The 14,470-nt window shown below is 42.7% G+C and overlaps 1 protein-coding gene across 1 annotated transcript in view; it reads right to left on the bottom strand.

The window, feature by feature from the left end:
- ANO2 (anoctamin 2) overlaps positions 1-14,470 on the bottom strand; it is a 323,597-nt gene that overhangs the window by 165,815 nt on the left and 143,312 nt on the right. Inside the window, exons 10-12 of the mRNA XM_058559006.1 lie at positions 12,520-12,654; positions 6,805-6,965; positions 1,796-1,878 (exon numbers count right to left, since the gene is read on the bottom strand). Coding sequence (XP_058414989.1) covers positions 1,796-1,878; positions 6,805-6,965; positions 12,520-12,654 — 379 coding nt within the window. The remainder of the gene's footprint in view (positions 1-1,795; positions 1,879-6,804; positions 6,966-12,519; positions 12,655-14,470) is intronic.

Genomic DNA, 14,470 nt, shown 5'->3' with positions numbered 1-14,470 from the left:
TAAACAGAAAACAGGAAACCTGGCTACAGGAAAAAAAAAATGGGTTACAATCCCACTCCTGCCAGGGCCTGAGACTGAGATTTCAAGGGCATTGAGTCATCACTGATGCTTTTCTCCGTGTGAGTGTGTTTATACTTCCTCTCTAACAGAGAGACTTGCTGGCTTCCTCAACTCTACTTAGCAGACACGCTTAGCTTGTCTCTGGCCCCATGCGAGCTTGGATGCCAGGATGTTTCTTCTCTTCTTTGGAAATATCCTAGGCCTTGCATTATGAGTAGGAGCTGTACCCATCTCACCATACCCAGCCACAGCTCTCTTCCCTTCCCTTGGTTTCCCTTTTCTTCCCTTCCCTTCCCTTCTCTTCTCTTCTTCTTCCTTCCTTCTTCACTCTCTCTCCCCAGAATCAAATGGAGCCAATAGGACAAAGATGTCTCAACTAGATCGCCCACACCATCCACTTTCTACAGCTCTTTCTACTGGAAGCACTAGTTTGGGCATTTTCCCCCAAGAAATATGATTGCCTTTATTATTCTGCTGCTTATCTTCCTAACTGATTTGTATCCCCTATGAAGGCAGAATTCATATGTACATTCTCTCATTTGCCACGGAATCCATGACGCTGTTAGTCTCCAGGCATATACTCAATGCAGAGGACTGGAATAGAGCAAGCACATGTACTCAATACATGGCAATGGAATGCCCACCAGCTCAAAGGCAAGCTGACTAATTAGAGCATTAAGGAGAAGTGATGTTACACCACCGACATGGGGAGCCACATAGGCTTGAGAACAAGACTAAATTGGGAATTTAACTTTCTTGGTCATAAAACATCGGGGCCATAACACCCTAGCAAGGCACAGTAATTACTGTAGGAAAGTACAGAAAAGGCCTGCTCTCCATGTAGCCACCATAATGCTTGTGGCCAGCCTTTGCAAATGGGTATTCAGGCACTAGAAGTGCCTCCTGATCCTTCTAGACACTAACCCCGGCACCTCTTTGACGAGGTCCACAATATTGGGAGCACCAATCCGATATACGCACTTGCTGTTCAGTCAATGGTAGCACATGGGAAGAGATAACTGTGAGCAACCATGCACACGCTACTCATCGTCAACTTGCCTCCATCAAGACTGTGGCTCTAGCACTCAAAAGAGCCCAGAGGGAAGGCTGATTTGCTTTCATCCTTTAAACATCATCTGTCCATAAAACTAGACTCTAGAAGAACCTACTCTCTTTCCTTAGCTCATTCTCCAGTTTCACTAATGCTGTACTGGCTTACACTGTAGTGGTTTAGTGGTTCTTTCTTCATCCACAGACATCAAAGGCAACTGGCCTCTGGCACTCGTGCCTCTCCCTTGACCCTCATTAGGCTCAGAGAGGCATTCTGACATATCCATGCTCTGGGTCACATGGGAGCAATTCCTATTCTCTGGCTTCATGTTCACTAGCACCACTGAGGTGAGAGGTAGAAGAATATTGAGTTAAATCTCAAGACTACCACAAGCCTTGCCTCTTATGCCATCTTTTTTCCCAGAAAGGGTCACTAGGACATCTGGCTACCCATCAGGTCTAATGTCTTACAGTTCAAGAGAAGAGAGGAGATTTGAACTCTTGGCATCAGTGCACATCAACCATGATTTAGTCCATGGAGCCAAGCTAGAAAAGCAGCCACAGTGAGACTCAGCCAGTGATCGGCTAATGGGATAGCAAACATAAGTGGTTATCTCACTCAAGACAATCTATTTCCAGGGGCAAAGCAAAGCAAAGACCAAAAGAAGTACACAAGAGAACTCACTTCTTCCTCTTCTATACCAGTCAGGTCCCAGAAGTAGCCCAGTCGCATCTGTAATCTCTTCCAGTTTTCTAGAAACATAGTAGCTTAAAAAGAAAGAAAAATTTCTATTAATTTTGAAGAGTGGATTTTGAGTACCCTTTGGGTTCACCAATGAAGGAGAAACTTGTAGATTTCAAATTTTAAGGACTTTCCTTAAGGCATTTATTCCCTTCCTCCTACTTCTAGCTAGAATTGCTCAAAATAGTCCACATCCCTGAAGGCCCAACAGATATATTTAAAGAGAGAGAGACACACACACACTTTTCCCCACTTCTAGGCTTGGTATTTTTTTGTTTTTGTTTTTGAGGAAAATTGGCCCTGAGCTAACACTGTTGCCAATCTCCCTCTTTTACTTTTTTTCTCCCCAAAGCCCCAGTACATAGTTGTATATCCTAGTTGTAGGTCCTTCGAGTTCTTCTATGTGGGACACTGCCTCGGCATGGCTTGCTGAGTGGTGAGTAGGTCCATGCCCAGGATCCAAACTGGCGAACCCCGGGCTGCTGAAGCAGAATGCACGAACTTAACTGCTACACCACTGGACTGGCCCCCTAGGTTTTGAGAAGAGAGTAAACCCTGATCTCAAGAAATGAAGGAAGGATGGAAGAATGAAAAAAATAAGAATGGAACAGTTTGTAGTCCTTTTTGACAAGCCTCATCTTCCCTATACACATATTCTTTCTTCCTGCACCTTCCTCAGCACTCTCACATTTTTTCCCATATTTCTTTCTGTTCCCAGCACCACTTCCTTTTTCTGGGCCCTAATTATCTTTCTGAGGTTATGTAGCAGTCTCCTAAGAGTTCTTCCTGACTCCAGAGTCTCAGCCTTCCAACCCATCCTGCACGTAGCTGATAGACTAATCTCCCTTAAGTGATATTCATTCTTTCTTCCATTTGTTTAGCAAATATTTGTTGAATGCCTACCATACCTACACATTGGTCAGTTTGAATGCCCTAACCACAGCCCCTTGAAGGGCCAGCCCAACATGCTCCAGAAAGAACTAACACCCTCTACTCTACAGCCTTGTCTTGTTATACCAGGATTAAACATCTAATCCAGAGCCTGCTGATGGACCAATCAGATCCTCTTTTTTGAAAACTGAAACTAAGAGATACAAAGAGAGGCAGAAATGGGACAAACCATGCAGCCCTTGAAAGGAGAAAGGGCTATGGTTTCTGATAGCTCCTCCAGCTCCAGTTCCCCAGAGGCTGGCTATATTTCATTTCCTGCATCCATGAACTTGCTTCTTGCTTTCTTACAATACATCTCCTGTTATTTGAGCAAGCCTGAATGAATTTCTAGTCCTGCAAAAAAACTAGGCCTGACTAAGGTAACTGCAACATACAAAATTCTGTTCTAGACATCAAGAGGGAGATTAGGTGAATCTGATGTGGATTTTGCTCTCTAGTTGTTTACAGTCTATGAGGAGAGATTGTAAATAATCACAATACAAGGCATAAAGTGACCAGGGCCTTAAGAATGACACAGCTAAAAAGCTGTGGGCATGTAGAAGAGGGAGTGCTAGTTGCTAGAGAAGACATCTGAGATGAGTCTTGAAGAACAATGAGATCTGGGCAATGAAGAAGTGTTGGGGAGAGGAGGATGCCAACACCCCCCTGCCTAAATTTTCAATGACTTCTTACTGTCTAAGTTCTCTCTGGATATTGGGACTTCATTTATCTAGCCAGACTCATCTGTCTAAATCTATTCTCACCATTTGTCAACTCACATCTCACATCTGCATTGCCGCTGACTTCACTTCCTCACTGTCCTCTTCATCTCCAACTTGTGCAAACTGGCCCCCTCTCTTATGCTACCCTCATCCTTTCCTGACCAGCTCGAGTCCCATCTCTTCCATAAGCTCAGGCTCACGGGCACCCTCTCCTCTGCACTCCTACTGTCCTTAGGACCTGGTGCCCTGGAAAGGGAAGAGACGTGACACTCCCTGATGCCACCCCTACACCTCCACACCACCCCTGGTAAGAGCCTGGATTCTCTTTGCTAGCTGGACTGTTGGCTGCCATTCAGGTCTGCAGTGTGGTAGTAACAGGAAGGCAAAGTCTTCCTCCACTTTAGCTGCCTCTGTCTACCTTGGGCACAGCACAGAATTGAGCACAACAAACACCTACAGACTGGTTGAATGTGCAGTTACTTACAGCTACATTTGTTTTAGTTGATGCTACATTACAGTGCACTGATTTGTATGTTTTCTCCCTTGGATTTAAGGCTTTTCCATGTGAGTACATCCTGACCTCCCAACACCAGCATTGGCCTGGGATGGTCTGAGAATAAGGGGGACGTCCCTCCTCTTCCTCCACTCTTTCAGTGCCTGAGAAGGGCTCTGCATACAGCAGGGCCTGGAGTGCTTCCCAACTGTGGTCTCCATGAAGGAGAGAAGTCAGACTGTGGGAACAGATGAGAGAGGCAAGAGTCATTGAAGAGGAGTCAGGAGGACAAGGGAGAACCATCATAACAATGAAGAGCAGCTCACACTTCCTCGTGCACATTATGTGTCAGACACCATGCTAAGTGCTTTGCACACATATCTCACTCACTTGTCACAAGAACACTATGGGGTAGGTATTACTTCACCCTTTTTACATCCGAGGACAATGATGCTCCAAGGTTAAGAACCATGTGCCAGGTTATATGGCACCTCGGTTAAGAGCATTGACTTTAGTGACACAGGGCTCGATTCACATTGACTTGCTATGGCATCTACAGCTGGTAAGGGGCAGAATTGAGACAAACATTTAGGTCTGCCTGATGCCTAAATCAGTGTCCCTAGCCTCTAGTCAGAAAAGAATTCAGAAACCCTGTCCTTTCACTTCCCTTTTCAATAGGGCTTCACTCTCCTTCCGAAGTTCCCTGGAGTTTGAGGCCAGAACCACAGGGGAGCTGGATCTGAAGACTCCAACAGACCCAGGTCTTGCTGACCAGTATCCTCCATGCAGCCCCTCTCTCAGCAACCCCCACTCCTGCTCTACCAACAGCCTGAGTCTCTCTGAGGAGAACCACTTCTTCTTCCTACCCTTATTCCTGGCAGGCTTGGGCCCTGGCCCAGGCCCACCCAGCACAGCACCACTGATCATAATAATCATGGTAATGAGAGGCATTACTATCATTTTTAATTGTAATTTGTAGGCAGTCATGCCCAGGGGCTCTTGGCTGCCATAACCAAATACACGATCACAAAAAACACAGCAAGTCTGTTAAAAAAACAAAACCAAACCCTGTCCTAAACCAGGAAGCTCTGACACAATCCCACCACTTTTACTTTCGTTGCACGGCTACATGAGAGGAAGAGAGAGGAGTCAGGGGTGGGGGTAGTTAATCACTGCCATCTCAGAAGGGGTTCTGAGATCTGTTCATCACAGCTATCGAGGAAAGAGAAGAGGCAGTTGTTGGGACTTGAAAGTGGGAAAGTACAATTGAAAACCAAGTTTCTCTGCAACAAGGAATATGCATCCCAGGAAAGTTCTTAAGGGATCATGGACCCAGCATTACTAAGCTTCTGCTACTCAGTGATGGTAATATCTGCAAGACAGCTTAATGGGAATTAGGGTTGCAATATATCAAATTGTATTTGATGTGTATTCCAGGTTCCAAATCAGTTCAACTGGATTTGGGGGTAATTACAAGATGCCCTTCCTTGAAGAGGAGACAGAACTGCCCATGACTTCCCAGGCAACAAGCTTCAACTTCAGTCTGTTCTACTGACCCATCCTGAGAACAATTCCAGAGCTATATGGTCACAAGTGCCATTTCCCCTACTCCCTCCCTAATTTCATGGGCTGACCACTGTCCATGTGCCCCTGGGCAGTGACTATTCTTCCTAAGAATAGAGAAGAGAGTATCCCCTGGAAATTTTCCTTGGTGGCCTAGTAATATGAAAATCTTTCCAGTCTGGTTCTATCTCCATCCAAGTAGAGGTCCCTACAGGGAATGGAGGAAGGTTGTGTCCAGTTCTCCCAGCATTGCTGAGACCAGAAGTCTCCCTCTCTCCTCCTCACACTTTCAGGGATGTGTGACTCACGGCCCCATCCTGGCATGTCCTCCAGGCCCCACGGAGTCAGTGATAAATCAAGAAGCCTCTGCATCAAGATCTCGGCCCTGCCTGTCTGTGATCCAGTTGGAAAGCTAAGAGCCTTCACATCCAGTGATAAGTAAAAAGCAGGTGGCTACTCAAGATGGGCTGAAACATGTTGTCTTGGTCCTTTTTTTTTAATACACATGGGTGTGTCTTCTTGGAAATGTTCAGTTACCACGGGGTTGTTGTTCCAGGTTATTCCAGTTTGTGAGAATAGCAGTGTGTGTGTGTGTGTGTGTGTGTGTGTGTGTGTGTGTGTATGCGTGCATTTAGTGAGATGGCTGTGGCCCAGAGAAAGTTTATTACCCTGATACTCTGGGGGTAAGGGAGGAGGAGGAAAATGAAGGGACTACTTGTTCTTTCCTTCACAAATCCCTTCAGTGGGAATATTGAAAACACCACTCTGTCATTAAGTAAGATGTCTACAGCCTACACTCATGGTGTCCTGGAAATTGTACTGAACCTGGAGTCAGGAGACCAGGTTTGAACCCACATTTACCACCAGCTAACTCTGTGACCATGGCAGTCACCCCACCACTCTGAGTGTTATGTTGGATGATACCTATGACTTTACTCGTCTTACAGGTGTGCTAGGGTTTTTCAAAACATGCATTGGTTCAAATTTTGAATAAATCATACATGAGATTAACATAAGATTAACATTACTGTATCTTTTCAAAAAATATATAAAGCCATGTAGGATATTCCCAGTTCCATTCACATATATGAGAGTAAAGGAGAGAAATCTATTGTCCCTAAAATACTTCTTGAAATAGAAGGACTAAATACTAAAGGAACCAAAGGATATGGGCTTTAGAGCTTGGTCACTAAACCCACTTAAACGTACCACTCACATAAGCAAGCCTCATGATGACCACTTACCCCACAGAGCCATGAAGATGGAGAAGAAGACCGTGGCAGGGTTGTCAAACAGGTGGCTGGCCCGTGCCGTACCACAGGCTGAGCTGAGGTTCCAGTAATCACAGGACTTGTCACACAGGGGACACATGGTGAAGGCGTTCTGCTGGTCACACATCTCTTTGCTGCAGTAGACATAGACTTCTGGGTCAGGGGAAGCTCAAGCAGGACCCACGCTAAGCAAATGACCCCCAAAACATCTCCCACTTCTGAATCCACAGCTGAGTTTATCAACTCCGTAAGTGAGGTGTCGTAAAGAAGCAGGAATAGGATTCTTCACCTTGAGAGTGTTATTCTTGTATTTTGTGCAAAAAAAAGATGGAAGGGCCACCTTCTGAGTATGGAACCCATTGTCACTAGAAGCGTCCCAACAGAAAATTAGTGACCATATGTCAGAGATGTTGTACACTGAATGATGCCTTATAAAGTCCCTTCAAAATGTGTTAAGTCTATGAGGTTGATTCATAAAATAGAAATATATTGAGAATATCAATAATGATGAATAAATCACCCATCTGAAGTTAGATTTTATCATCATCATTCAAGTACAGGCAGTCTTGTTAAACTCTACTGGCTGTCTCACAAATGTGTAAGATTGGTCACAAGGAGAAACAAACACGAGTGTGTAGCTGGACCAACACAAGCTCTTACTTCTAGAAGAAGAAGCCATGTGAAGAATAGAGTCAGATGTGAGTTGGAAGCCCTTTTCTAAGTGCATCAGCTGCATGACCAGTTGTAGAATAGGGATTAACTACCTCAACCTAATAAGAATTATCATAACTGTGAAATAAGATTAGGGAGAAGGAAAAAATAAGGTTAATTCTTCCCAAGTCTAGATACTATGATTCTTAGAGACAGAAGCATGAGTCACAAAACCATCCCTATATTCTAACCTATTCTCAATATATTTCTATTTAATGGACTAAATAATATATTTCAAATTCCATTCATCCATCCAGGTTACTAGCTGGATCCAAAAAATTTAGGCTTATATGAGTGTTTGCAAATAAAAACCAAAGAACTACCAGCCCTAACTGGCTTCCGCAGTATCTCTCCACACTATATATTGGTAGGAAAAATGAATGAACTCAACATTCTGGTGTGTAATATTCCCGCTGGTGAAGGGGTAGATGGTTAAGCTCATGGTTTTGGGGGAAAGGGTGGAGAACGCAAGATTTCATGGAAATGAAGCACTGGCTGTTCTCATGGAGCAGCTGGAAACACAGTGATGGGGAAGCAGGGGATCCTATGCTGAAAAGCACAGCTGTGTCTTCTCGAGAAAGAGGCAGCAGAGGGTGCTACAGAGCATGGCTGACCTGGGTGAGGAAGCTGGTACCCTGTGTGCTAAAGCACGTGCTTAGATGAAACCCGGAAGTTAAGGGATGCCTGGGTCTAGTTCCCTTTCATAAAGAAGTTGAAGGGTTTTACTGAGGGCCATCACTGTGTGCACGTCCCAGCTTTCAGGCTTGTATTTAATGAGCTTTTAAGTCCAAAAGGGAAAGGCCTTCTGTGTGAGAGAATGGAAACTCTAGGTCTCTGAGGATAAATCCTAGTTCCTCTACTGACTCGCTGCTAAGCTCTCCATTGGCAAGTGTCAATAGCAGTGACTCATTCACATCAACAAGATTAAATAGTAATACTTAATAATAAGTTCAGCCATGCTAGTTTCCCCTGGGCATGTTCTTATTGGTAACCAGAGAGCAAGGTTTATTTTAAGTCTTCTGGGTCAGACAAGTGTTCACTGTGTAGTTGAGAAGGAGTTGCTACTTTCAGGGAAGAGAGTATCCTCTTAGAAAACAGATTCAAACAGAAAATTGTTGATCTGTATAAATTCTGGCAAAGAGCTGTGCTTTGATGTTTGAGAACATGCGAGTTCTCAATGCTGTCCTTCAAAGGTGTGTGTTAGGGATGTCATTTTGTTGTTCAGGGGCTTTTTTACACATGGACTGCGGGGAGGGATAATCCTGTCAAGCTAATCCTAAGTGAACCTAGTAAATGCTAAAAGGTCAAGAATGAAAAAAGTATTAGCAACCGGGTTGGTACAAAGCACTTGTAAACATTAGTGCTGTGTAAATTGTTGGTTTTTAAATTAGAGTGCAGTCTACTACCAATCATTTGTACAAAATGGCAGCCATTGTGGCATGGATACCCCCAAATCGTTTAAATTTGAACTCAGAATGCTTTATATGTATTGAGGTGTTTTTTGTTTTGTTGGTTGGTTTTGTTTGTTCGCTTGTTTTTTCAATGCTAGCAATTTGAACAAAATTCTGGAGAAATTCAGCCTCAGAATGACATTAAAATGACTTTGTATTCTCTGAGAGAGGCTACCTCTAGACAAGTTGAAAGATGAGGGGAGCTCACCTAGAATTGAAATCATGCGTGGGTTATTCGCTAGCTGCATAATCCACAGATTTCTAGTTAGAAATAACTATGGATACAAATCTAATGGTGTATTTCTTCAATCTCTCATTTTCTCTAGAAAGCGTAAGACTGCTGATAAATGGCCTGACAATCAGTTGAAGCAACACCCCAAACAAAATGGTGTTCTTAATGAATGACTCATTGGTCACAAGTTAGGTGACACAAGGCTGGGCTAGCACAAAGGGAGAAGGTGCAACCAGGCAGTTATTCAGGATATTCAGACAGAACATCTGCTATTAAGGTCTCAGACCTAAAGTAACCAATTTTTTTCAATATGGTTTAGATTAATCAGCTTTTTTGTTTTTAATGCTCCAGTCTTTCCTACTCATGTAAGCAAATGCCTAACAAATGGAACCAATCCCTTGGTAAGTAGAGGAAAGCTCTATAGATGTATCACGCACATATGGAATTATTACTTACAAGTAATACTTGTATGTCACATATCAAAGTTATTAGCGATAAAAGGTACCATTTAAAGTTCCACATGATGTAAATTTTCTGGTTTTGATGTTGTACTATAGTTGTATATGAAATACCCATTGAGGGAAACTGGATGACAAGTACACTGGGCCCCTCTGTACTATCTTTGCAACTTCCTGTACATCTATACTGTTTTCAAAATAAAAAGTTTTTAAAAAACCGTGCATAGGTAGTAAATTCCAGGCTTAATGCCAAAATTGGAAACCTCTGAAATAATCCCAGGAACAGTGCAAGTTTTTAATCACGCTTAGGAGTGGTTAATAGACATGGATCCTGAAAGAGTATGAATTTGTTTAGATTCAGTATTGGAATTCAGAGACTAGTAAATTGATTCCACAATCCACTAATGGGTTGCTATCCATAGTTCGTAAAACATCACACACTCGGACGATATGATACATCTGCAATGATAATGATTGCATTTTACATGCATATATACCTGCACATATATGAGTGTGCGTGCACGTGCATAGATGTTTATTGTTGCAGTATGTGTAGACCACGGTCATTTCCAGCTGCAGTGGTCATTGTCACCTGTATTCCCATGTGGGGAACCAGGACACAAATTCTAAGTCCTGATGTAAACCAGCACACTGACGCATCACCCACTACACTGGCATTAGTTCTCTGTGCACAGTATGGAGTTTTCCAGTTTTGATCAACCTGAGGCCCAGCTCTCTAGGGATCACAACTGGCCGAGGAAATGACAGGAGCTGTATTTTCTGAGAATGCACTAGGAAAGGCCAGTTGAAGCTACTGGGTTGCCAAGGAGGATATGAGCCCTTTGGAAGATTTCACAGTATATTGGAAAAAGCAGAGACTTTGGAGCAGAAAGCAACAGAGGTCAAAGCCCAACCCTGACAATTATTAGTTGTAGAAATTGGACAAGTTCTATGATGTCACTTAGCATCAATTCTCCATCTCTGTTAGGTGAAAATAATAATAACTATCTTATTGAGTTTATAATGTTGATCTCTACAGGATCAAAGAAACTAGTATGTAAAAACCACCTAGCACCATGCCTGGCACAAGGTAGGTATTAGGTAAGTATTAGCTCTTCCCTCATACTAGACGGCCTGGGGAAGGCAGAACCCCACAACATATCTACTGTGCTGAAGGTCCCAGAACTCCCAGTCAAGAACACTGGACAGATAATACCGGAGTTTCACATACAAAAACATCTAAACCCTTGTCACCTACACCAAGTTATCCAGCTTTATTCTAACTATTGACAACACCATCTCCAGTTTCTCTAATTTGCGAGACCATTTCTGTAGGTTGACATAGTGACAAGAAAAGCCACCTGGTTCCTACCACTGGTGGATACACTTTCCTCAAAAGAGCACAGCTCCCGGCCTTTTCTTCAGGGTGGCTATTACTTTTCCCATTGCTATCCCCAACTGTAGTGGACACCCATAAGTCTGCCCGGTGTCCTCATCCATCCAGCTGTTGAGGGAACATCTTCAAAGTTACAGTGTGTTATAGTGTACAAAGGTACAGTGTGATCCTGCCCCACAGCTGCAACTGGTTGCCCTAGGGCCTCCATCTAAGCCAAAATGAGCCAATAGGACTTTTTCACTTGGGGACAATCAAGTATAAACTCTAAGATATAACACCCATGAGCTATTAACAGCAATGTTTACACCCAACGGAGGAAATCTGTAGTAAAACAAATAACAGAATCAGAGACGGGACATAAATAGGAGTCCCTGTTTCCATTGTTCCTTAGGCTAGCCACATGCCCGCCATTGGGTTCTATGAGACATCCCAGAACCCTTATAATAAATTCCCTTTCTTTGCTTAAGCTAGTTCAAGTTGCAGTTCTATCACTTGCCATCAAAAGAGTATTAAAATAGACTAACCATGCTTCAGTTTTCAAGGACAGTTTTGAAGTTGGCAAGAGATTTAAATTCTATATATCGGCTAAGTGTCTCTTTTGCCTCTTGTACTCTATTTCCACACACATTAATTCATTCAACAATTATTTATTAATACTCTGCTACGTGCCAAACAATGTCTCCTTTAATTCTCACTCCACCACCATAAGGTAGATGTTACCATTACCATCTTACAGCCAAGGAAAGTCAAACTCAAGAGTGAACTGTCCAATCACATAGCTAATATATATCACTGTCAGTCCTAAAGGATGCTATTTTTAAGTGCTTATTTTCTTTGTAGGCTCTCTCTTCCTCATAAAGATCATCCTTTGTTCCATCTCTTGCTCTCCAAGAGCCGCACCAGGGGTCCTGTCACTTCCTGCGTTTCTGACTTCCTGAACCAGAGGCTGAGCTTTTCTCAGTTCCACAGCTACCTGCTTCTACAGACAGCCTCACAGCATTTTATACCAACAGCATCTGACCATATAAAAACGTGATCTCTGCCCGATGTCACTCAACACTTCCCGTGTTGGGTCTTATGGGAAACCAGAGAATAAAGTCATGAAGTTGAGGGAAAAAAGCATGTCTTAGACATGATTTTTTTCATCAGGTATTATCCACCTGCCCACATCAGACCCTGGCCCCGGAGAAGAGCTTGCCTAGGAAAGGAAGCGGGCCATGCCCAGAATCTGTAGCTCCCAGAATCTGAAGTCATCCCCAGAATCTGTAGCTCCAAGATCTGTCTCTGGAGGGAAGTTACATGTGTGGTAAGGGAAGGAGAAGGATAGAGTGAGGACTTTGGAAGGAGGCATGTGAAATGTACTTGCAACTGGGATGAAACTCCATATGGAAATTGATGGAACATACGGAAATTGAGCCTTTTTCTTTAAAATCATCTTACCTAGGAATATCTTCTTCGATTGTTGCACATCCATAAAGAAACACTATCACCCCAATCACAGAAGATGGGATGAGGAATGATGTATATAATCCCAGCCAGGCAAAATACAGTCCAATTTTTTCTCCAAAATACTTCCTGGAAAAGAAAGAAAATATAATACATATTAAAAACATCATATACTTTCCTCATTTCTATTTGTTCTAAGCCTGACAATGGGTCAGCATAATTGAAAAGGGATGGAAGTTACACGGGGAAAGAGTGACCTCAGCACAAGGAATCTACAACTGGTCTTTTCTGAAATGGATTACATTCCACTGGACTCACATATATACACCTGTCCTGGCTGCTCGTGTGCAATAGCTGTGAGAAGGAATCCAGCCCTCACAGCAAACTGAAATTATACCATAAATTTTGCCATCTTTACCAGAGAAACGTGAATAACACATCATCTTTTCATGAGTGCCACAGGACTCAACTCACAGAAAAACACACTTTTTTGGAACTAGCTTATTTAAACAAAACACAAATTATATACTTGAGCATGTATACTTACGTATACAAACTAACATAAATATAATCATAGAAAAATGACTAGAAGAAATTCAATAAAATTAGTAGTGGTTTCTTTAGCTGATGGGAATATGGGTGATTTTTATTTCTTTATTTTTTATCTTTCTGCATTTTTAAACTCTCTACTTTGTTAATGAATTACTTTTATAATAAAAAATAATTTCTTCTAAAAAACATTTCCCAAGCCATGTCTTTTTGATCTCCAGTTCATAAAGTTAGCAAATTATCACACTAAACCTCTAAAAGGGGATTTTTCCTTAAACAAATATTGGTTATGGACACCTGATGAGAAAAATACAATCCACAAAGGAGCAGTATATTTTATTTCTCAAGAACCTCTGATATAAAACATAGGAGGGAAATGGGAGCTCAGCCCACTCTTCGATGGAAGGACTAAGGAGTAAGGAGAATGGTGAAGAGAATCTATCCACTTCCAGAGGTGCTGCTCCCACTTAGGATGTAGACAACTGCAAGAAAGAAGAGCTTCCATCTTAACAACAAGAGAAATCTGGATAATCTGTGGACTCAAAACTTCTCTTGAACCCAGGAGAAATAGGAGGTTGCAAGATAACCAGGTGAACAGAATTAAAAAAAAAAAAAGAAAATGACAAGCCCCTCCAAGGAAAGATGGGATGCACAAACAGTTTCAGATCTGGCAGAGCATGGGAGGAAAATGCAGTCACCATAAAAGAGAGTAAGAAAAAATAGCTAGCATTTTTACAATTCTGGAAGGCTGAGTGTAGGTTAGCATGACCGATTAGAATAACTGGGAGCTCCAGACAGAAGAGGAGTTTGCATTCATTTACAAGATCCTATTCAACGATCACCAGTTGATACTCATGAGGAGGATAACGGGCAAGGCAGGAAACCGGAGAGAGCCCCCTTAGTTGCACACAGGCATGAAAGCCCACCCATCTCCCAAGACCATCTTTCATTCAAATCAAAAGCCTTAAGCACCAAGTAACAATGATCAGCAGTCTGCTGCTGGGGGAGGGACAGGAGAGAGACCCCGCTATGGCAAAGAACCACTGAGAACTGGAGGTAGAAAGGGAACAATGAGGACAAATTTTCAGCACTCCAGGGCCCACACAAAGCATATGGTGATAGCATCCACTGCGGAAAGAATGTGAAATCAGTGGTACATTGAAGGTGACTCTAGCAACAACAAAATCCAAACCCAGCTCAACCTCTGACTAGACTGACCCCACCCACCTCACTACTGGCCTTGCAGAAGAGGCATAATTCCATTTCCAGGTGTAAACACCATTTACCTCAGTTTCTACTGTCCTTTCATACACAATGTCCAGAATTCAATAAAAAATCTTGATACATAAGAAACAAAAACCCCACTACCAAGAAACAAGGAAATCAACAAAACCAA

Source organism: Diceros bicornis, chromosome 17 (genome assembly GCF_020826845.1).
Source record: "Diceros bicornis minor isolate mBicDic1 chromosome 17, mDicBic1.mat.cur, whole genome shotgun sequence".
Lineage (NCBI taxonomy): Eukaryota > Metazoa > Chordata > Mammalia > Perissodactyla > Rhinocerotidae > Diceros > Diceros bicornis.
The sequence above is the reverse complement of the archived record's forward strand: the minus strand, read 5'-3'. Positions and strand labels throughout refer to the sequence as shown.